The sequence below is a fragment of the Macaca thibetana genome, chromosome 9 (assembly GCF_024542745.1).
Source record: "Macaca thibetana thibetana isolate TM-01 chromosome 9, ASM2454274v1, whole genome shotgun sequence".
NCBI lineage: Eukaryota > Metazoa > Chordata > Mammalia > Primates > Cercopithecidae > Macaca > Macaca thibetana.
This window is the reverse complement of record NC_065586.1, coordinates 19,323,370-19,345,584: the sequence shown is the minus strand read 5'-3', so window position 1 is coordinate 19,345,584 and position 22,215 is coordinate 19,323,370. Positions and strand designations below refer to the sequence as shown.

The 22,215-nt window shown below is 36.0% G+C and overlaps 1 protein-coding gene across 3 annotated transcripts in view; it reads right to left on the bottom strand.

Moving 5' to 3' along the window:
* Positions 1-22,215, bottom strand: part of MALRD1 (MAM and LDL receptor class A domain containing 1) — a 930,868-nt gene that overhangs the window by 321,819 nt on the left and 586,834 nt on the right. For all 3 annotated transcript variants that reach the window (XM_050804020.1, XM_050804022.1, XM_050804021.1), the window contains exons 27-28: positions 10,515-10,760; positions 8,735-8,892 (exon numbers count right to left, since the gene is read on the bottom strand). In XM_050804020.1, coding sequence (XP_050659977.1) covers positions 8,735-8,892; positions 10,515-10,760 — 404 coding nt within the window. The remainder of the gene's footprint in view (positions 1-8,734; positions 8,893-10,514; positions 10,761-22,215) is intronic.

Genomic DNA, 22,215 nt, shown 5'->3' with positions numbered 1-22,215 from the left:
ATCAACAGAATGAAGAGACAATCTACAGAATGGTATAAAATATTGCAAACTATTCATCCGACAAAGGGATAATATCCAGAATAAATAAGGAGCTCAAAAAATTAAATAGTCAAAAAAGCAAATAATCTGAATAAACAATGGGCAAAAGACCTTAATATACATGTCTTAAACGAGGACACATACATGGCCAAGAGATACATGAGAAAAAAATGCTCAGCATCACTAATCTTCAGGGAAATACAAATCAAAACCATGATGGATATCACCTCATGGCTGTTAGAATGGCTATTATCAAAAAGACAAAAGATAAAGAAGTGTTAGCAAGGTTGTGGAACTTGGATAAGACCTCAAATTCACAGACAGCACAAGCAAAAATTGTAAACCAAGTGTTTTACACCCAGTAACACTGTCCCCTTGCACACTGCTAGTGGGATTATAAATTAGTACAGCCATTATGGAAAACAATATGTTGGTTCCTCAAAAAAAAAAAAAAAAAAAAATTCAAACAGAGCTACCATATAATCTACCAAACCCACTACTGGGTGTATATTCAAAGGAAATGAAATCAATAGGTTGAGATATCTGTCCTCTCATGTTTACTGTAGCACTATTCACAATAGCCAAGATATGGAATCAACTTCAGTGTCCAAAAATGAATAAATGGATAAAGAAATGGGGTCTACATATACAATGGAATATTACTCATCCATTAAAAAAATGAAATCCTGTTATTTGCAGTAACATTGATAAAGCTGGAGGAAATTATGTTAAGTGAAATACACCAGGTACAGAAAGACAGACACCTCATGATCTCATTCATATGCAGCACCTAAAAACATATATCTCATAGAAGCAAGGAGGAGAATAGTAGTTACCAGAGAATGCGGAGGGGACAGGGGACAGGGGACAGGGGAGGTGAAGATGGGGAGAGATTGGTGGAGTATGAAGTTACAGTTAGTAGGAATAAGTTCTGGTGTTTCTTGGCACAGTAAGATGAATATAATTAAAAATAATGTACATTTCAAAATAGCTAGCAGAGAGGATTTTCACTGATCTTACCACAAAGAAATGACAGATACCTGAAGTTATAGATGTGCTAATTACCCTGATTTGATCATTATACAATGAATACATGTATCAAAACATCACACTGTACCCCATAAATATGTGCAATTATTATGTGTCAATTAAAAATAATTTTAAAAATAAAATGCAGCTGTATTAAACATGATTTTAAAATGTCTGAGTTATATTAAATATGATAAGGAATAATTTAGATAAACGCAATCACTGTTACTAGAAGCTGGCAAACTAAGTTAAAAAAAATAAAACTGCTGAAGTTGATGAACACAAAGTAGTCACCTCTCCTCTCTAACGTGTGGAATACATCTATAGATTTATTAATATGTAGAGACAGAAATTTCTGATTTGTATGACTTCAGAGCCACTGAAAAACTTTGAGGGACAGTAACCTCTCTGACTCCTGAGTATTAGAATATTTTAAATTCTAATAGTAGAAGTTGAGTATTGCAGTTAAGAGCATGAATATTGAAGTTAGAATTGTTTTTTAATCTTGATTATTCAATGTACTGTTTGTATGACCTGGGTCTTAATTTTGTGGTCTGTAAAATTAGAAAACAAAATATCTTCCTTGCCATCTTATTTTGAAGATTAAATGGATTCATACAGTTGGAAGACATCACATGATACAGAAAAAAATGAGACCAGGCCTGTTGGCTCACGAATGTAATCTGGCACTTTAGAAGGCCGAGGCGGGAGAATCACGAGGTCAGGAGTTCGAGAGCAGCCTGAGCAACATGGTGAACCCCCTGTCTCTACTAAAAACACAAAAATTAGCCAGGCGTGGTGGCATGCACCTGTATTCCCAGCTACTCAGGAGGCTGAGGTGGGAAAATCGCTTGAACCAGGGAGGAGGTGGAGGTTGCAGTGAGCCGAGATTGCATCACTGCACCCCAGCTGGGGTGACAGAGCTAGACTCAGTGAAAAGAAGAGAAGAGAAGAGAAGAGAAGAGAAGAGAAGAGAAGAGAAGAGAAGAGAAGAGAAGAGAAGAGAAGAGAAGAGAAGAGAAGAGAAGAGAAGGAAAAGAAAGGGAAAGAAAGGGAAGGGAAGGATGGAAGGTTGGAAGGGAGAGAGAGAGAGGGCAGGAGGGAGAGAAAGGAAGAGAAAGGGAAGAGGAATTAGTCAATATTTGGACTGCACACAAGAGTAGCAGCGCTAGTGGGAGTAGAAATAGAAACATAATGGCAACAATCATAGTGATAATGTCATTCTTTAGAGCTGACTATATACTTCTCTGTAAAGCAAAAACTCCTGGGCTCCTGGGATAAATTAAACTAAGGTGTTAGCATCCTAATGGACATCTTTTCTTCATGACAGAAGAGATTCCAGTGGAACTAGCTTCATAGGAGTCCTACCTGGAAATAGTAGAGACACTGAAAGGTAAAGAACATGGGAACAGAAGTTTAAAAGGAAAATCTCACATATTCAAAAATATGCCTGGAATAATTATTGCCATGTTCTCTAAGACGATATAAAGAAATATTTATTTTCTATAACTAGAGTATCGTGATGTGGCAACTAACTAAATTAAACTCTGGGTGTGCTAATATCTTGCGCGGTTATACCTTATTGAAAAGAAAATAAATCTTGGGGCCCTAGAATCACTTAGCTAAAGGGAAAAGTAGAGCTGGGAACTGCTTAGGGCAATTCTATCCAGTCATCCCTCTGCTCACTGAGATACATGCATATCCGATTGCCTCCCTTGGAAAGGCTAATCAGAAACTCAAAGGAATGCAACCATTTGTCTCTTATCTACTTATGACCTTGAAGCCCCCTCCCCACTTCGAGTAGTTCCCCTTTGCTTTGAGTTGTCCCACCTTTCTGGACCAAATCAATGCTCATCTTACATATGTTGATTGATGTCTCTTGTCTACCTAAAAATGTATGAAACCAAGTTGTGCTTGGACCACCTTGGGCACATGTAGTCAGGACCTCTGGAGGCTGTGTCATGGGCACATGTCCTTAACTTTGGTAAAATAAACTTCCTAAATTGACTGAAATCTGTCTCAGATACTCAGTGGTTCACACTTTAAAATGCAAAGATCAACTTTTCTCCAATTATTTGGCCAAGTACATTAGTACAATACAACAAAACTATGCAGATTACACTGCTAAGATACTGAAACAATTCTGAAAAAGCACTAAAAATGTAGTTTAATTGATTTATAGTCCAAAATCCACATGACAGTCTTGGAGAAGTCAAATTCCCTATCCAGATTCTATGTATCTTCTATATTATGTATACCTTTTTTCTGAAATAATGAATAAAATGCAAATAGTATACTCAAAATAGCATAAAATAGTCAGTAGCTTGTCAATATCAAAATAAACCTAATTCTGAAAACCTGTCTAATTACTACTCTAGTAAAGCAGTTATAGGATGAGTATCCCTAACCCTGCAATCCAAAATCTGAAATGCTCTAAAATCCAAAACTTTTAGAGGGTCAACATGATGCTCAAAGCAAAGGTTCACTGGAGCATTTCAAATTTTGGATTTTTGGATAAGGAATATTCAATCTGTGTTGTAAATCTTTTCAGATTAGGGCAGTGATGAGTATGCATGCAGAGGATGTGGTGGAGATGGGTTTGGATGGATGCAGAGAGCTTACCATGCTTACCATGAATTCAGTTGACCCTTGTCTACAACCAAGGCTCATTGCTCCCTAGACTAAGGTTAAAAGTGGACCCAGAACAGCCACAGTATTTTACTTAAAGAAAGCTAGCTTCTCTTTATCTGATATTTTCCACAGCCTCTTGAACAAAATATTTATTTCCCTATTACATATCAAAATCGTTAGATAAAATTTCTAGGAAGACAAGTAGAAGAGCCTTAAGTTAGAATTCAGAAAAACTGAATTCACATCCCGACTTTTTCCTTAAAATATCATGTGAGCTGAGGCAAGAAATATAAACTCTTACTCTTGCTTCCTTCATCTGTAAAATGAATAGCTGAGAGTAAGACCCCACCAACTCTAAAATTATCTGAACCACTAAGCAAGATAAAGCAATGAACTAATTTAATTATGGTCTTTCAGCATAACTAGGTTGCTATATCAGGAGGGCTCTCCTGAAACACATTATTTTTCTCCACTTCTGGCTTGAATATATTATATTTTCTATCATGACTGCATAATGGATAGTCCTGAATGCCTTCAATTAAATATATTCAAATTCCCTAAAGCATGCAGTAATCTTGATTAAAATATCAACAGTTTATTACAGATGGAATAGTTCCAAAGGAAGATAATGCTCTTCAGGTAGCAGGTGTTCTTGCATTTTACTCAAAAGGCTGATTGAAAAGACGAAAGGTCTTTTGTTTCTTGTAGAGGCTAGACAGATTTTACCCAAAGAAAACAAATTATCGAAAACAAAGTCCATTTCAAAATTTCCCTCAAATTACTTTTAGTGTATTCATGTATACATATTACTCATCATTAATTAACCCTATCAGGGCCGGGCGCGGTGGCTCACGCCTGTAATCCCAGCACTTTGGGAGGCCGAGGCGGGTGAATCACGAAGTCAGGAGATTGAGACCATCCTAGTTTACACGGTGAAATTCCGTCTCTACTAAAATTACAAAAAAAAAAAAAAAAAAAAAAAAAAAAAAAAAATTATCCAGGAGTGGTGGCGGGCGCCTGTAGTCCCAGCTACCCGGGAGGCTGAGGCAGGAGAATGGCACGAACCCGGGAGGCGGAGCTTGCAGTGAGCGGAGATCACGCCGCCACTGCACTCCAGCCTGGGTGACAGAGCGAGACTCTGTCTCAAAAAAAAAAAAAAAAAAAAAACAACTTTAACCCCATCAGGAAACGAGTGACAACAGGTAAAACAGTGGGAGTAAAATTAAATATATTTGCAAAATGAGTTAACTTTCATCTTGTAAAATCCCTTTTCTACTCTTGAGTGCTTGTTTTATTTTTTGTTTTAAATCTTACCTGGTCTGGAAGGTAATGCATTTAAATTTAATAAGAAATTTAATACTGAATATAAATGAGTTAAAAAGGAAAAATGAGAAATGTTAGCAAAAATAAGGATGGCATTTTAAAAATGAACTATTACAAAATTCAGAAAAAGATAGGGCCCAGTTATTTTTACTTAGATTAACATCCAGATATCCTCCTTAGAAAGAGATAAACCAAACCAATTATGCAGACTTTCTAAACTTAATTTCAGAATACCTGAGTTCAAGTCATAGTCGATCCACTTACTAGTGACTTTGAGTTTATAACTTAGCCCATCTGAGCCTCTCTTGACTCACTCATAAAATGAAGGAGTGGAGTAACAGAGATTGTGATTGCTTCCCGCAGGCTGAATCTCATCACACAGTGTTTGGCTTGGCTCAAGCAGAGCGTGAGAGCCAGTCATCCTACCTGGTAAACTCTCTGATCTCATACAAAACAACTGTATTTAAAAAATTGTTATTCCTTCCAAAAAGTTAACTACATCCGTTTAAGGGTTATTTTTTTTTTTCTCATTCGTAACTAAAGCAAACTTCAAGAAGAAGAGAAAATTAACATCAATTTCTCAATTTTTTGGATCCTCTTATTATTCACCCATTGCTTGATTAAAGACACAAAAACTACATTTGTTTCAGTTGGATCTCTCTAATGAAAAGTAACTCTCATGTAACCAAAGGCAAAAAACGCAGAAATAGGTAATAGGTAATATGGTACTGCTTTTTACCAAATGTTCTCAAAAGCAATAGCTTTGCTTTATTGAAGTTTCTCTGAATTTACTTTTTTATTACAGGAGTCATTTAAGAATCATATATGGCCATTCTAAGAACCATGATTCATTTTGGTTTTTTTTTTTCTAAAAATATATTCTATGCAATGTGTATAGATCTGGGTAAAAGGGGATCTTCATTTCAATATTAAAGTCAGTGTGGAACACTTGGGGCTTGGGGCTGGGAGTAAACAAATGAGTTCTGGACATAGACATACTTGGATTCACGTTCTCACTCTGTCCCTGACTGGGTATTTAGCTATAGGGTGGTAAAGTTATTTCTGTGACCCCTCTACCCCTTTAATAAAATAAGGCTCCCATTATTTAACTCAGAGGGGTGTGCTAAGAATTCCATGAAATAACATAAGTAATGGTGTTCTATAAATGACATATTTATGTATGCATTGTTGTAGTTATCTATAATCAGTATTACCCTATATAAATGATGCTACTAGTAAATTATTGTTCAATGGCACATGCTTTTATATCTGATTCCATGTTCGTTTCTGATTTAGATGGCAGACTCTTCTTCAGGCTAGACTTGAATGTCACGCATGTAAGGCACAATGGCCATCCCTTCGCAAGCATTGTCCTAAATAAGGGTTGGCTCCAGCCCAGCCACAACCTCTGGGAGGTCACCACTTTTTTGCTTCATCCAGCAGACCCTTTTCTGAAGATCTGAGAGGGACACTTGGCGCCTACAACTTCAGTGCCTTGCTCTCAAGACTTTACAATCAGTTTGTTGAACTAGAATAATTTCTAATGAACAGCCAGTTAGTAGGAATATTTCTGGAGCTGCAAGACACTCAGAAAAGGAACCACTGTGGGAGGCTAGGCAAATGTGGTCAAGGAAAGTTCTGCAAAAGGCCGAGTTTTCCTGATTGGGTGTGACTCCGTGTGGAGGGAAAAGATAGAAAACACAGAAGTGGGCCTACCTAAGAAAAGAGAGGGAGGGCCAAGCCAGAGGGAGCGCATGTGTATACTAGAACATTTTAAAAGATGAAGAGTAAAGAAAGAAATAATTCGGAGGCAGAATCCTTGCCTTTATTGGGTTTACTATCTAGCTAGGATGCTTTCAAAAGAATGAGCAAGGTAAAATCCAGCGTGATTCCACACAGAGACAGCCAAATAACTACTTTGTAATGCTGGTTGGAAACACATATCTTATTAATCACCAAGATGAAATGATTGCCCTAATATTCATGAATATAAAATCCAACTATATTATGAGAAATTTCTTCACAATCAACATGACTAATTAAATATAGGCATATACTTTTTAAGTGTGTGTGTGTGTGTATAGTAAGAAGATAGGCTTTTTAAAATGCTGTTAAATTTCCCTAAGAATCAATTAGAGGAACCACAGGAATTCTATTCCTTGGTAGGAAGACTAATATCACAAAATGGTTTAATATTACACTTTCTAGAAATATAAAGCTTGTCAGTATAACATAATTGAAATGTAAATACAACTGAGGCAAATAATAAAAGCAAAGCCCACAGAGCAGTACCAAATCTCTTACATGGTGCACACCATAGAATCAAGTATAACATTCCAAGAGTGCCAGTGAAGTCCTCCTACGAGAACTTTAAGTGCTATATGTTTGTAAGTTTCCATCTTTAAATATAAGAATGATTTGTTGTGGTTCTTGCAACATGTATTTTATTAGGCAGAATTTTCTGCATCATTATCGAAGACTCTTAAGTTATAAAGTCAATTCTGGTTTCCGATGAAACATAAGACTCTGCAGACATAAACTGTTCAGAGGCAAAAGCTCTTTGGTATTCAGCTCAGGCATTTTCTATCAGTGCCAGGGCACTTAACCAAAGCTCATGTGTGAGGAAAAAAAAAAAAAAAAAAACAGCAATGGTCTTCACGGCATGCTTTAAAGAAAGCTTTCTAGGAATTCCACCTAGATTCTTCAAATAAATACACACATACCTGTGCACGCACACATATATCTCCTTTCAGCTGCTGTTTTAACTCAGTAAAGAGTAAAGGTGTTTGACCAAGTCTCATTAATATTAATATTTACTATGTTATTTTGTTCCCTGAACACTGTCACTTTGTTATACTAAATTAAAGCTCTGGCAGAAACATCCAATTAATACTCAGGAAGAAAATGCATTACCGTGTCACAGTTAATAAGCAGTTCCGTGTAATCATACCTTGATCATTCTCCTGAGTAGTTCAGCCCTTTGCACAGTGTGCTTCAAACCAGAATGTCTATTATTAGTTCCCTTAATGATTGCTCATATGTGAGGAAAAATGGATAGCCGCTCTTCTTTCAGATACACAAATAATCTATTTTCTTTTATTGGAAAGGACAGGGAAGGAAACAACGAAATAGGAAGAAGAAATGTACATGTCTTAATTATTATTATATAAGGAGTCTCTAGGATTCAGTCATCATCACAGGATATGATGTTGAACTCAAAGCTGGTTCTCATGCCCCAACTTACCAAACCCCATAGATCATTTCAGCCACAGGACATGGCACCTTTGAAAAACAGGGGGCCTTCTCTAGCCAAGTCAACTCCCTCAGGCCACATGATACCTAGAGAGAGGGGGCCAGGTGTGGTGGCTCATGCATGTAGTCCCAGCACTTCAAGAGGTTGAAGTGGGAGGATTGCTTGAGCCCAGGAATTGAGACAAGCCTGGACAACATAGTGAGACCTGATCTCTACAAAGAATATAAAATTAGCCAGGCATGGTGGTGCGTGCCTGTAGTACCTAGCCAGGCATGGTGGTGTGTGCCTGCAGTCCCAGCTATTAGGGAGTCGGAGGCAGGAGGAGTGCTTGAGTCCAGGAGTTGGAGGCTGCAGTGAGCGATGACTGCACCACTGCACTGCAGCCTGGGTGACAGAGCAAGACCCTGTCTCTAAAACAGAACACAATAAGCTCAGAGGCATCATAGGCCATGTTCCTACCTTGATGAGAATCTGAATGGATCCTGTTGCCTTTGCAGATATGAAATACCAGAAGCTCATGGTGCAGGCTGCACTGGATTCCCGCCACATGGTACTCCTGATGTGTGCTTTGTCACCCCGAAGGCCCACTGGAGTGGCCTCCAGATACATGAAGTGCCCTAGGAACAAGGACAGAATTCAGAAAAGACCAAAATAACAATGATGGGATTATTTTTACATTTCCATCATAGTTATGGTCTTTAATTACAATTCATATGATCTGAGCTGCCAAAAGTATTTTCATCTGGAACAGAAAGAAAATCGAATAGCCTTGCCTCTAGCTTGCTGACAGAACAATTTCCAACTGTCTGTGCTTTTAGCACATGCTTCACAGTATGCAGATTAACTGATCCGATGGGATATTTACGCCATTGAATCAACAAGATAGTTACAAAAATTATTTTATTGATTTCCCAACTATCAAGTGATTGTAAAATAATGTAAAGACTACCTATGAAATCTAAAAGAAAAGAGTGATAAAATGTGCTTTTAAAAATTCAGTCAACTGTTGAGTGTGTAAATACTGAGAATTTTAGTAAGTAACATGGGAAGAAAGGTATTGAGTTTTGTTCTTGCTCATTGACATATCCAAAACATTTCATGTATGGAGAGCTGAGTGCTTGAATGAGACTTTGGTCTTGCTCTCCATGGCTTGGTCAGTTTTTTTGTTTGTTTGTTTGTTTTTTCAATAGGCCTATGGAATTTCAGTATTTAGACTTCTTTGCTTATTACGTAGCATCCAGGGATTCAGGGTCCCTTCTTCATTCTGCTACTGTCCTTTATTCCTTCACCAAAGAGTCTGAGACTTAATCTCAGCTACTCACTACAAAAATGAGCCATGCCCAATACCCTTAACATATGTGGTTTTACAGTGAAATTTTCATGCCATCTCTATAGGTTTCAAACTCTTATCCCTTCATATACATCATCTCCAAATCTCTGTGAGGCACACAGATCGAATTTTATTATCTCAAAATGACAGATGAGGAATCTGAGAATCTGAAAAGTTACATGACTTGCTGATGATCATATGAGTGGCAGAATTCAGGGTAATCGATTACAAGTGTATGCCATTTAGGAAAGATGTTTGATGGCAGCATACATTCTCATCTAACTTCAATGACTGAATTAATGATTAATACTGGATTCTGGCTAAAAGCTCTTATGGTTTGAATTGTGTTCCCCCCTTCCCAAAAATATGCCAAAGTTCTAACCCCCAGTTCTTATGAATGTGACCTTATTTGGAAATAGGGTTTTTGCTGATGATTAGGTTACAATGAGGCTATTAGGATGGAGACTTATCCAATATGACTGGGTCCTAATAAAACAGGGAATTTGGACCAAGAATCAGACATGCTCACAGAGAAGACGATGTGAAGACTTAGGGAAAACCACCATCCACAAGCCAAGGAACTACTGAAACTACCAGAATCTAGGAGGGGACATGGAAGAGATAATTCTCCCTCACAACCCTCAGAAGGAACCACCGTTGCCAGTATCTTGATCTTGGACTTCAAGCCTGCAGAATTTGAGACAATAAATGTCTGTTGTCTAAGCCATCCACTCTGTGGCCCTTTCTTACTGCAGTCCTAAGAAAAAACATACACTCACTACATGTTTGATCGTCTTGCAATATCATCGTGGTGGTCTCTCCAGAGCTCCCCAGGTGCTGTCGGAAAAGACATTTTGATGTATGTTGTGAATATCATGTGAAAGCAATTACGACAATCTAATCACCTACCATTTTCATTTCCAAGTGTGTGGTCTTTGGGAGGTCTTAAGCTTTGATGAGAACCAACCCCTAAAACCCAATCAAAGTTGTCAGCCAGGGAGTTGTGCCAGCCACACCAGCCTTTTTCAAAAGTGCAGGAGCTACCACACTCATTTTCATCAGTATTATCTCCACAGTCATCTACGAAGTTACAGCTTTGTTCCAGCCTATAGCATTTTCCATTCTGACATTCCCAATAGCCAAGTGGGCAGAAACCTAAAACAAAAAACAAAACAAAACAAGAATGAGCGAACACTCCTAACACATTCGGTGAGGTCAAAAAGCAGTAAGAGTGGATTCATTTTAATCTATAAAGGAACATATTGTTCTCAGGAATTTCAGGTACCTGAACCCCATCTCTCTCTCTCTCCCAGTCTACTCCAGAGCTCTAACTATAGAAGCTTATTCATGACTATGATTATTTACAAATGCTAAAAAAAAAAAAAAGCATCACTTTATTGATCTAGGAAAGTATCCCTCCGTCTCCCCAAATGCAGCATTCCTTGTAAACTGTGTTCAAGGATGTAAATTATATCTGAGAGCCAATGTGAAGCCTTCTATTGTTTCATCTGGAAATAAAATCTTTAAGGAACTAAGAGGTCGTGAATTATGTGGCATTTGGAAATACATTCCATTAGCATCCATTCACTCCAATATTCTTCAGAAGCCACGATATGTAAGACACCTCCTTAGAAGCACGACTGCAAATATATAACTAATAACTGACATTACAACAGATTTTTCTCTAAAATGCATATTTATTTGTCTATAATTTGGAATTTTTAGAAGCAATTTTTCTACAACACAATGTCAACCATAGATATTTGTTCATAAAACATGAGAAAAAGCAATGCCTTTGAAGACCTGAGTTTGACCTCTAGTGCTGATATTTATTCGTAATGTGACTTGGATCATACCAATATTTGATAAACTTTAGTTTCCTTATCTCAAAAGAGATAAAAAGAGCAAAATCCTAGAGAAGTTAAGCTAATTTAAGACAGTATTGTGTGTGTATGTATGTGTGTGTGTGTGTGTGTGTGTGTGTGTGTGTGTGTGTGTGTGTATATATATATATATATATATATATCACTGCTGCCTAGAACAGTGCATGGCTCTTAGTATGTGATTACTAAATATTAGTCAAATAAATGAATGAGTGAAATAAAAGTGCTTTGGAATAAGGTTATTTAGAATGTATACTGAAGGTATTATTATTATACTACTCCAATATTACAATAGAATTTAACTGTCATGGGTAACAATATTTCAATAGAAAAAGTTGTTTAGAAATCCAACTTGGGATATCAGCTTCACATTTTTTACTCTGACACTACAGGATCTGACATTTTCTTTCTTCTTGTCTTCCCTTTCTTCCAGGTAGAGGAGCTGATAACATCACTCCTTGTTTTACTGTAATGGTGGTAGCCTCCCCGCATGAACCTCTGGAGGCCAGTTACCTGGTGGATGAGGGTTGATGTGGGTCAGAGGTAGGGAATGAAGTTCAGTATTTATTATAAGGTTTTCTGGCATCTGGAAACGGCTGGTGATAAAACCTCATATAGAAGCATGTATCTCATGGATAAGTCTCACATTTTAGACATAGATGGTCAAGAGGGAAGAGAGTAGAAAATGAAGATGAACGGAATGCCACATCGAAGCCACTGGAGAGGAAACTGGTGTTATGAAGGCTTCTGGCAATTTTGTGTACTACGCTGTTCCAGAACTGTTTGAGCTTGCCTAATTAGGTGAACTTTCCATTACGAAGCCATTGAAAATAAGTTTCAACCATGGACTCCGTCTCTGACAAAACTTTTTTGGTTAGATTAATTATTAACATTTTATGAAATGAAAACACAACATAGCAAAACTTGTGAGACGCAGCAAAAGCAGTACTAAGAGGGAAGTATACAGTGATAAATACCTACATTTAAAAAAGAAATACCTATTGTGAATAGTGCTGCAATAAACATACGTGTGCATGTGTCTTTATAGCAGCATAATTTATAATCCTTTGGGTATATACCCAGTAATGGGATGGCTGGGTCATATGGTACATCTAGTTCTAGTGACAGATTGGATTAAGAAAATGTGGCACATATACACCATGGAATACTATGCAGCCATCAAAAAGGATGAGTTTGTGTCCTTTGTAGGGACATGGATGCAGCTGGAAACCATCATTCTTAGCAAACTATCACAAGAACAGAAAACCAAACACCACATGTTCTCACTCATAGGTGGGAACTGAACAATGAGATCACTTGGACTCAGGAAGGGGAACATCACACACCGGGGCCTATCATGGGGAGGGGGGAGGGGGGAGGGATTGCATTGGGAGTTATACCTGATGTAAATGACGAGTTGATGGGTGCAGCACACCAACATGGCACAAGTATACATATGTAACAAACCTGCACGTTATGCACATGTACCCTACAACTTAAAGTATAATAATAATAAATAAATTATAAAAAAAAGAAATACCTTAAATAAACATCCTAACTATATTTGCCAGAAAACTAGAAGAAAAACAACTAAGTCCAAAGTTAGCAGAATAAAAATAATTATAAAGATTAGAACATAAATAAATAATATAAAGAATAAACCATAGAAAATGTCAATAAAATACATAGTTCATTTTTTGAAAAGATAAACAAAACTGACAAACACTTAGCTAGACGAACAAAGAAAAAAGGAGAAGCCTCAGATAAATAAACTTAGAAATTAAAGGAGGAGTTATTACAACTGATGTCATAGAAACATAAAGGATCACTGAGACCACTATGAACAATTATACACCAAAAATCAAATAACTTGGATAAATGGATACATTCCTAGAGATTCCTACAGCCTACTAAGACTGAATCATAAGAAACAGAAAATCTGAACAGACTAATAATGAGTAATGAGATTGAAATGGTAACAACCCTCCCAATAAAGTCCAGAACCAGATGGTTTCAAGGGTGAATTCTATTAAATATTCAGAGAAGAATTACCATTAATTCTTCCCAAACTCTTCCAAAAAATTGAAGAGAAGTGAACATTTCCTAATTCATTTTATTAATCCAGCATTACCTCAATACCAAAGTCATGCAAAAACACTACCAAAGAAGAAAACTACAGCTAATATCCCTAATAAATATGGATGCAAAAATCCTCAACCAAATATTAGCAAACCAAATTCAACAGCACTTTAAGAGGATCATGCATCATTACCATGTAAGATTACACCTGATATGCAAGAATAGTTTAACATCAGGAAATTAATAATGTGATACCCCACATTAACAGAATGAAGAATAAAAATCTTATGATCATTTAAATAGATGCAGAAAAAGCATTTGATGAAATTCAACACCATTTCATAATAAATTCTCTTAAATTATATATAGAAGGAATTTACATCAACATAATAAAGGTCATATATAAAAAGCTCAAACACAACATTATACTCAACAGCGAAAATTTTTCAGTTCTTTCTCCAGCACAAGGAGTAAAGAATTAATGCCCAGTCTTGGCACTTCTATTCAAAATCGTACCAGTAGTACTAGTCTGAGCAATTAGGCAAGAAAAGAAAAAAAGGAAGCATTAAAATATAAAAAGAATAAAATTATATATGCTATATATAATATATACTACATATAATATACACTATATGTACTATATAATATAATATATTATAAAATGATATATAATTAATATACAATATATAATTAATATATTATATTTAACTTATAAAATATATTTAAATGTAAAATACATAATATATAATTATATATGATTATATAGTATGATATGATAATATATAATTATTATATAATATATAATATGTAGCATTATTTATATATATTAATATATAATTATGCATTATATATTATATCGTATATATACTATATAGGATATATTATATGTAATTTATATATACTACATATTAGTATATATAATATATATAAAATATATATGTATAATATATATTATATGCTATATATAATATATATGGTTGCTTACAAATATGTTGTTTGATTTCAAATATTTGGGTGATTTTTCAGATATGTAATTTGATACTGATTTCTATTTTAATTTCAACTCCTGGACTCAAGCGATCCTCCTGCCTCCGACTCCCTAATAGCTGGGACTACAGGCACACATCACCATGTCTGGCTAATTTTATATTCTTTGTAGAGATCAGGTCTCACTATGTTGTCCAGGCTTGTCTTAATTCCTGGGCTCAAGCAATCCTCCCACTTCAACCTCTTGAAGTGCTGGGACTACATGCATGAGCCACCACACCTGACCCCCTCTCTCTAGGTGTCATGTGGCCTGAGGGAGTTGACTTGGCTAGAGAAGGCCCCCTGTTTTTCAAAGGTGCCATGTCCTGTGGCTGAAATGATCTATGGGGTTTGGTAAGTTGGGGCATGAGAACCAGCTTTGAGTTCAACATCATATCCTGTGATGATGACTGAATCCTAGAGACTCCTTATATAATAATAATTAAGACATGTACATTTCTTCTTCCTATTTCGTTGTTTCCTTCCCTATCCTTTCCAATAAAAGAAAAATAAAAGCAAGAAGCTAGAAAAATAAAAGTAAATTTATCACAAAGTAAGTAGAGGAGGAAAATAATAGAGATTAGAGGAGATATCTATTAAAGACAAAATGGACAATTGTGAAAAACAGCAGTTCAACCAAAAGCTGTTTTGTTGAACATATCAATAAAACTGATAAAACATCATCTGTACTGATGAATAAATAAAAATAAGACAAAGATTCCCAATACGAAAAATGAAAGACAAGGTATCACTACATGTTGCATAGACTTTAAGAAGATCACAAAGGATTATTATGAGCAAGTTTATAACACTAAACTTGATAACTTTGGTGAAATATATCAATTCCTCCAAAAACAAATTACCAAATCCAACTTGAGGAAAAAAATAAAGGTGAATAGCCCTACAACTATTACATGGATAGAAACCATAATTAACAGTCTTGTCACAAAGAAGACGCTAGGGCAAAATTTAGCTGATGAAGTCTACGACACATATAAAGAAGAAATAATAGTAATCCAACATGTACTCTTCCATAAAACAGAGGAAGAGGGAGCACTCCCACGTGTATTTTATGATGTCAATATTACTCTAATACCAAAAGCAGAAAAAGACATGACAAGAAAACGATAGACCAATATTTCTCATGAACAGAGGCACAAAATTCTGTACTAAATTAGCCAATAAAGTTCTGCACATAAGACAGTATGTCATGATCATGTTCATGTCAGAGTGCAAGGAATTCACTTGAATATCAAGTAATATAAATAACCATAAACAAAATAAAGGGAAAAACACAAGATATTTTTAATAGATTCAGAAAAAGACATAAACAAAAAATATTTGTCTTCTGAAATATCTGGCACACATCAGAGCAAGAGGTAGACCACACACTGATTTATCACAGGCCCCGTGTTCTTTCAACTACTCGTGCCTTAAGACTTTGCTGGTGCAGATTAATACTTCTTTCCATGGCCACCAAAAAGATGCTGTCTGAATCTGGAAAATATTTGTTGATACAGTGGTATAGAAGGAGTTTTGACAGCAGATTCATTCAACCAAATCCACTTCTACCAGTGGATTTCATTTCATCATCATCGTCATGTGATAAATTACATATGCATGTGATAAATTACAGTGGAGAATTTATTTTCAATAACGCTTTTGGAAATGCAAAACTAATTCCCTTCTTCGTTAACTGAATACATATTGTTTAAGCTTTGGTATGGTTCTAGTTCAAGATAGAGAGGTAGCTTCCATACAGTATAAAATCTAATACTGGCCCTCTAGAAATATGAAGTTTAGAGTGCAAAAACTGTATATATTTGAAAAGCTAAATACATAAAGTTTCTAATAAAGTAGGGAGAGAAAAATGTCAATTAATCCAATTATGTTTTAAAATCTATGTGTCCAGCTTACTTTATCACAGAATTCTTGATTCTTAAATTGACAAAAATGGTGAAAATTGTGAACGAAAGGGATTGGGATTTTATTGCTGGCAATTATCAATGGTATTTTGTAGAACTGGGCAAAGCTTTGTGCATAGAGTATTTTAAAATCTACTGAAAGGAAATTATATTTCATTATTTATAAAGCTTAGGGTTAATTTGTTTATAGAATACTGGCAATGCAAACAAAATACTCAGAAATATTAATCTATTAATTCCTGAAATCACCTCATTTTACACCTGATATTTTCCTTTAACATATATGTTCACTGTAACAAATTTGTTCTTAATTCATTAATGGTTAAGGAACTTGTATCATAAAAATGAAAAAAAAACAATAATTTATGACTGAGACTTATAATTTTCAGTTGTTAGTCATGCTTATAAGAATTTTATGTATCTTATTCAATCTTCACAACAATCTTATGAAGTAGTTCTGCTTAATACTCATTTTACAGATGAAAAAACTAATGAGCAGAGAATAAAGCATCTTCCTCAATACTACACAATTGAGTAGGGAGCAGACCTGAGATCTGAATCTAGGTAGTTTGGTTCCAGAAACCATTCTCAATAACTTTGTGTATTACCAGTTGCTTAAGGACATGAAATATATTTCAGTAAGAAAATGTTAGTTTCTTTAGTAAGAAAATGTATTATTTTTTACTTAATATATAAAGATCACCCATGTGTTATTCCTTTCCTTTTTTAAAAAACACCACAAAATAACAAGCCATCTTTTCATTTTTGAAATGATCTTACTATTTCTCTTCATTTTGCAAAACATAACCAACAAATTATCTAGCAATGGAATTAAGGGCTTGAACATCAGTTTTGAGCCCAACAGTTGTGTATAGTTTTATTTATGCCTCAGCATGATATGTGGTAATAATATGTTATACTTTGGATTGACTATTTTGAATGGAATAGAATCCTGTTCTAAGAATTGTACCACATAGTGTTTCATTTATTTTACCATAATCATTCTCCTTTTACTTAATATAATTTGAAAAATAAAAGAGTCCTCCTTGCTATTCCTGTTCAGTTTTTCCCAATAAATCAACTTATTGCAAACAGTCTTTTCACAAAAGAGGGAGTTCCTTGCTTGGATATTAAGGTGAACTAGAATAATGTATCAGCACTCTGGGAGGTCGAGGTGGTCAGATCAGTTACTGTCAGGAGTTTGAGACCAGCCTGACCAACATGGTGAAACCCCGTCTCTACTAAAATACAAAAATTAGCCAGGTGTGGTGGCGGGCACCTGTAATCTTAGCTACTCGGGAGGCTGAGGCAGGAGAATCACTTGAACCCAGGAGGCAGAGGTTGCAGTGAGCCAAGATCTCACCACTGCACTCCACCTGGGCAACAGGAGCAAGGCTCCCACTCACAAAAAAATTCTATAAAGAATCTCTCAACTCTTTGGCTTTCAAACATTTTTATCCTCTATTGTTTCTTCAAATAGTACACAATATCAAAGAACACCTACCCAGCTGCTGTGAGGGAAGCAATTTGTGATGTCTAGAGACCTCCCCCTCCTCTCTGTCCCATGTTAACAGTATTTTGCCCCTGCACATGTAATTGGTTCTTAAGAGGCTCCTCAGAGAAGCAGGAACTCAGTGCAACACAACTTAACCATCTTATTAACCACAGATTCATAAGCCCAGATTAAATAAAGGTAGAAATCTGAGGAAATGAAATATGAGATAGTTATAATTTGAAGAAGCTGAAGGCAAGGAAAGGAAGAAAGATCTTCTTTAAATGTTTGGTAGAATTTTTTTTTTTTTTTTTTTTTTTTTTTTTTTTTTTTGGAGACAAAGTCTCGCTCTGCCACCCAGGCTGGAGTACAGTGGTGCAATCTCGACTCACTGCAACCTCCACCTCCCTAGTTCAAGTGACTCTCCTGCCTCAGACTCCCAAGTAGCTGGGACTACAGGTGTGCATCACCATGCCCAGTTAATTTTTGTACTTTTAGTAGAGACAGGGTTTCACCACATTGGCCAGGATGGTCTCGATCTCTTGATCTCATGATCCATCTGCTTTGGCCTCCCAAAGTGCTTGGATTACAGGCGTGGGCCACTGTGCCTTGCCGCCTGGAGATTTTTCATTTTGGGAACTTTTTAATTGTAAATTCAAGTTCCTTCTGGTTTACAGGATTGACTAGTCTGTTTTGTTGTTGTTGTTGTTGTTTTACTTTCATCGTGGTTGAGTTTTGTTAGTGTGTAGCTTTCAAGGAAGGAGTTGGTCTCTCTCCTTATAACAAGGAACCAATAATTCTCACATCTTATAACAATGGTTCTCAACCAGTTATGTATCAAAATAATCAGTGTATCTTTAGAAAAATACAGATAGCAAGGTCATGCCTGAGACCTTCCAACTTAGTAGGAGAGCATAGAGGGTGGCAGTATGGTAAGGATGTGTGTCCTTATCCAGGGCCTTGCAGGTGATTTTGGTATAGCAACAAGATTAACATCTATTACCTTAAAGCCCAATATATTGTTCTATAATTAAATTTTTCTCCCAACTCTCTCTCTCACCACCAGAGAAAAACCCTTTCTCTATAATAAACACAACACTAGATCAAGCTATACCATCTTACATCTGGGTATACATTAGCTGTCTAACTTTGCATTCCTCCATTGTTGCAATGAGTGAATTTCACCTTGGCATGTATTGAGAAACATTATTTTAAAACATGAAATATTAAAATTACCTATTGTACCTACTTGGGGGAATATTGGAAGTATATCAATAGAAAATTTTATCAGATTCTCAACTAATATAAGTTGTGTTTCTACTGACCTGGTTATTGGTTATAGCGATGAGTATTCAACCTCATCACAATTTTTTCTTTTCCCTCTGGTCAATAAGAAGCTTATATTTTCAGTCTATGTCTAGAAAATGTGCAGGGCCATAGCATCCCATGGCCAATTTCACTTTGTGACCATTCCTTCACAATGTGTTATCACTGCATGTGGTAGGGACTAATGTTTGCCCCCTATATCTGTCCTTTGTTTCTGATTTACAATTCTTAGCTGGTTACATGGCTGCCCAGAATGAAATCCATTTTCCAGAAAAATGTAGTATGATCACACTACTAGGTTCTGGCTAATATCATATAACCCTGCGGGTCCTGTGATGATCTCCAGATACTTTTCTTAAAGGACAGCTGGCATGCACCTGTTGGCCAGTTTCTTTGTCTCTTCATCCACCCTGCTACCTGGAAGGAGCATACCACCATTGTGGATCCTGAAGACTGAGGACTGTACAGGGCTGCCCAGGACACTAAGTTGGTTGAATCTTGATTCTATAAACCTTCAGTATATATACATGTGTATGTATATGTGTGTGTACACATTGGCTAAACTATATGCATGTCATTTACGTGATACTTCAAATCACTTATGAAATAAGATGTGATACTAAATGAAATCACATAACTCTTTCAAAAATTTGCATAGAACATCAGGAAATAAACTAAGTAGGTTTGTTACAGCTTGCAGAAAGCAGCCTATAGTAATTGTGCTACTGGGCTTTGTACCAACCATCATATTTTTAATGCGAACATTTATCATGTAAACTATTACGTTGAAAATTTTAATTTATCTGAAACAGGCTATAGCATTAATATGAATTGAAATCTGAGCTGTATACTCTAGCAAGATTATGCAGTATAATTTCCAGAATATTAAAATGTTCTATGTATCACAAGAAAATGGATTTCTACATTAGTACTTTATTGTACTGTGTGTGCAGTCTAAATTACTAAGGCATTTAAAAAACAGTAGTACGTATTTATATATGCAGAGTAAGTCATTGAAAACATTTAGAAAGCATCTAGTGTATGCACATATTTAAATGAACTTTCTTTGGAAAGGTAATAAAGATGCCAAAATTAAAGTCCCCTCACAAATAGCTGCTTAAACAATTTCCCAGTGCAAAGAATAATTTATGCTAAGAGAGCAGTAAAGAACTGTATTTCATTTAGTTCTATTGGTTTTGCACTATTCAGGGTGAAAGAGTAACAGACCAGTCATGAATTGTTTTGAATTGATAAATGTGTGTTCTTGTATATCTAGTGCAAATCTAACCAAGAGAAAATTTCAGTTTTTCAGTTTGCAAGCTGAAGTCTGAGTTATACCCACGAAACAGTGTGAAAACTGTCAAAGCTTCTTGTTTAATTGACCTTTATAATTTTTTAGAAATAGCAATGTCCAGCCTATGGATTCAAGGGTAATGCAAAGTGAACAATAGCACACATACAAGTACACATGTGTGAGAAACTTAACAGTGACAAGGCATGTCCTAAGAAGGTTATATAGAAGTGTTTTCCCTTGTGTTTTATGTTGTCATTTTTTTCTTCTTCCATCCCTCCCTCTCTCCCTTCTTCCCTTTCCTCTTCCTTCCTTCCTTTTCTTTCTTTCTTCTTTTATTTTATTTTGTTTTTTGACAGAGTTTTGCTTTTGTCGCCCAGGCTGGAGTGCAGTGGCATGATCTCGGCTCACTGCAACCTCCGCCTTCTGGTTTCAAGCGATTCTCCTGCCTCAGCCTCCAGAGTAGCTGGAATTACAGGCACCTGCCACCACCACATCTGGCTAATTTTTTTTTTTTTTTTTTTTGTATTTTTATTAGAGATGGGGTTTCACCATGTTGGCCAGGCTGGTCTCAAACTCCTGACCTTGTGATCTGCCCACCTTGGCCTCCCAAAGTGCTGGGGTTACATGCATGAGCCACTGTGCCTGGCCCCTTTAATTAATTTGTTTATTTTTTGTATTTAGCGTTTGTTGAAATGCAAGGAGGAAACATCCTGGAAAAAAATGAGAACAACTTTTATTTTTCTGCTTTATCTACTCAAATTTTCATCAATGAATTATTTTTTCTCCAAAAGTGTAAATTCACATTTTCAAAGACCTTTCATCTTTAAAATTCACTTGAGAATAAGCATGGCCAGGGAACTTTCATTCACATGACCATCCATATTTATGTAATTATCTTCACAGAGATTATTTATGAGGAATATAATGATAGTGAAAAATATATGAGCTGATTAGTAATCTTGTAATCTTGAGAAATGTGCTGAGCTTTTAAAAAACTACACCAGTCTTATGTATTTGTTATATATAAGCTCTCTTATCCAGTTAAATTTACCTTTAATTTAATTTATATTTTTATTAAAGTAATACATAAATGGAGTTTAAAAATTGAATATTGGCTGGGCACTGTGGCTCACACCTGTAATCCCAGCACTTAGAGAGACCGAGGCAGGTGGATCACTTGAGGTCAGGAGTTTGAGACTATCCTGGCAAACATGGTGAGACCCTGTCTACTAAAAATACAGAAATTAGCCGGGCGTGATGATGGGCACCTGTAATCCCAGTTACTTGGGAGGCTGAGGTAGGAGAATCACTTGAACCTGGGAGGTGGAGGTTGCAGTGAGCTGGGATCACACCACTACACTCCAGCCTGGATGAGAGAGCGAAACTCCATCTCCAAAAAAAAAAAAAGATTAAATATTATTTCAAGAGGCCTATGTCTCATCCTACACTAACTCTATGGTACACTTTGGACACAATCACTTTTAATATCTTTCTATTTTTCTAATATTTTCTGCATGTGTCTAAATATTTATCATGCTAATTTTTGATTTTTCAATTTTACCTTTGTCCTATGAAGGATAAGGAT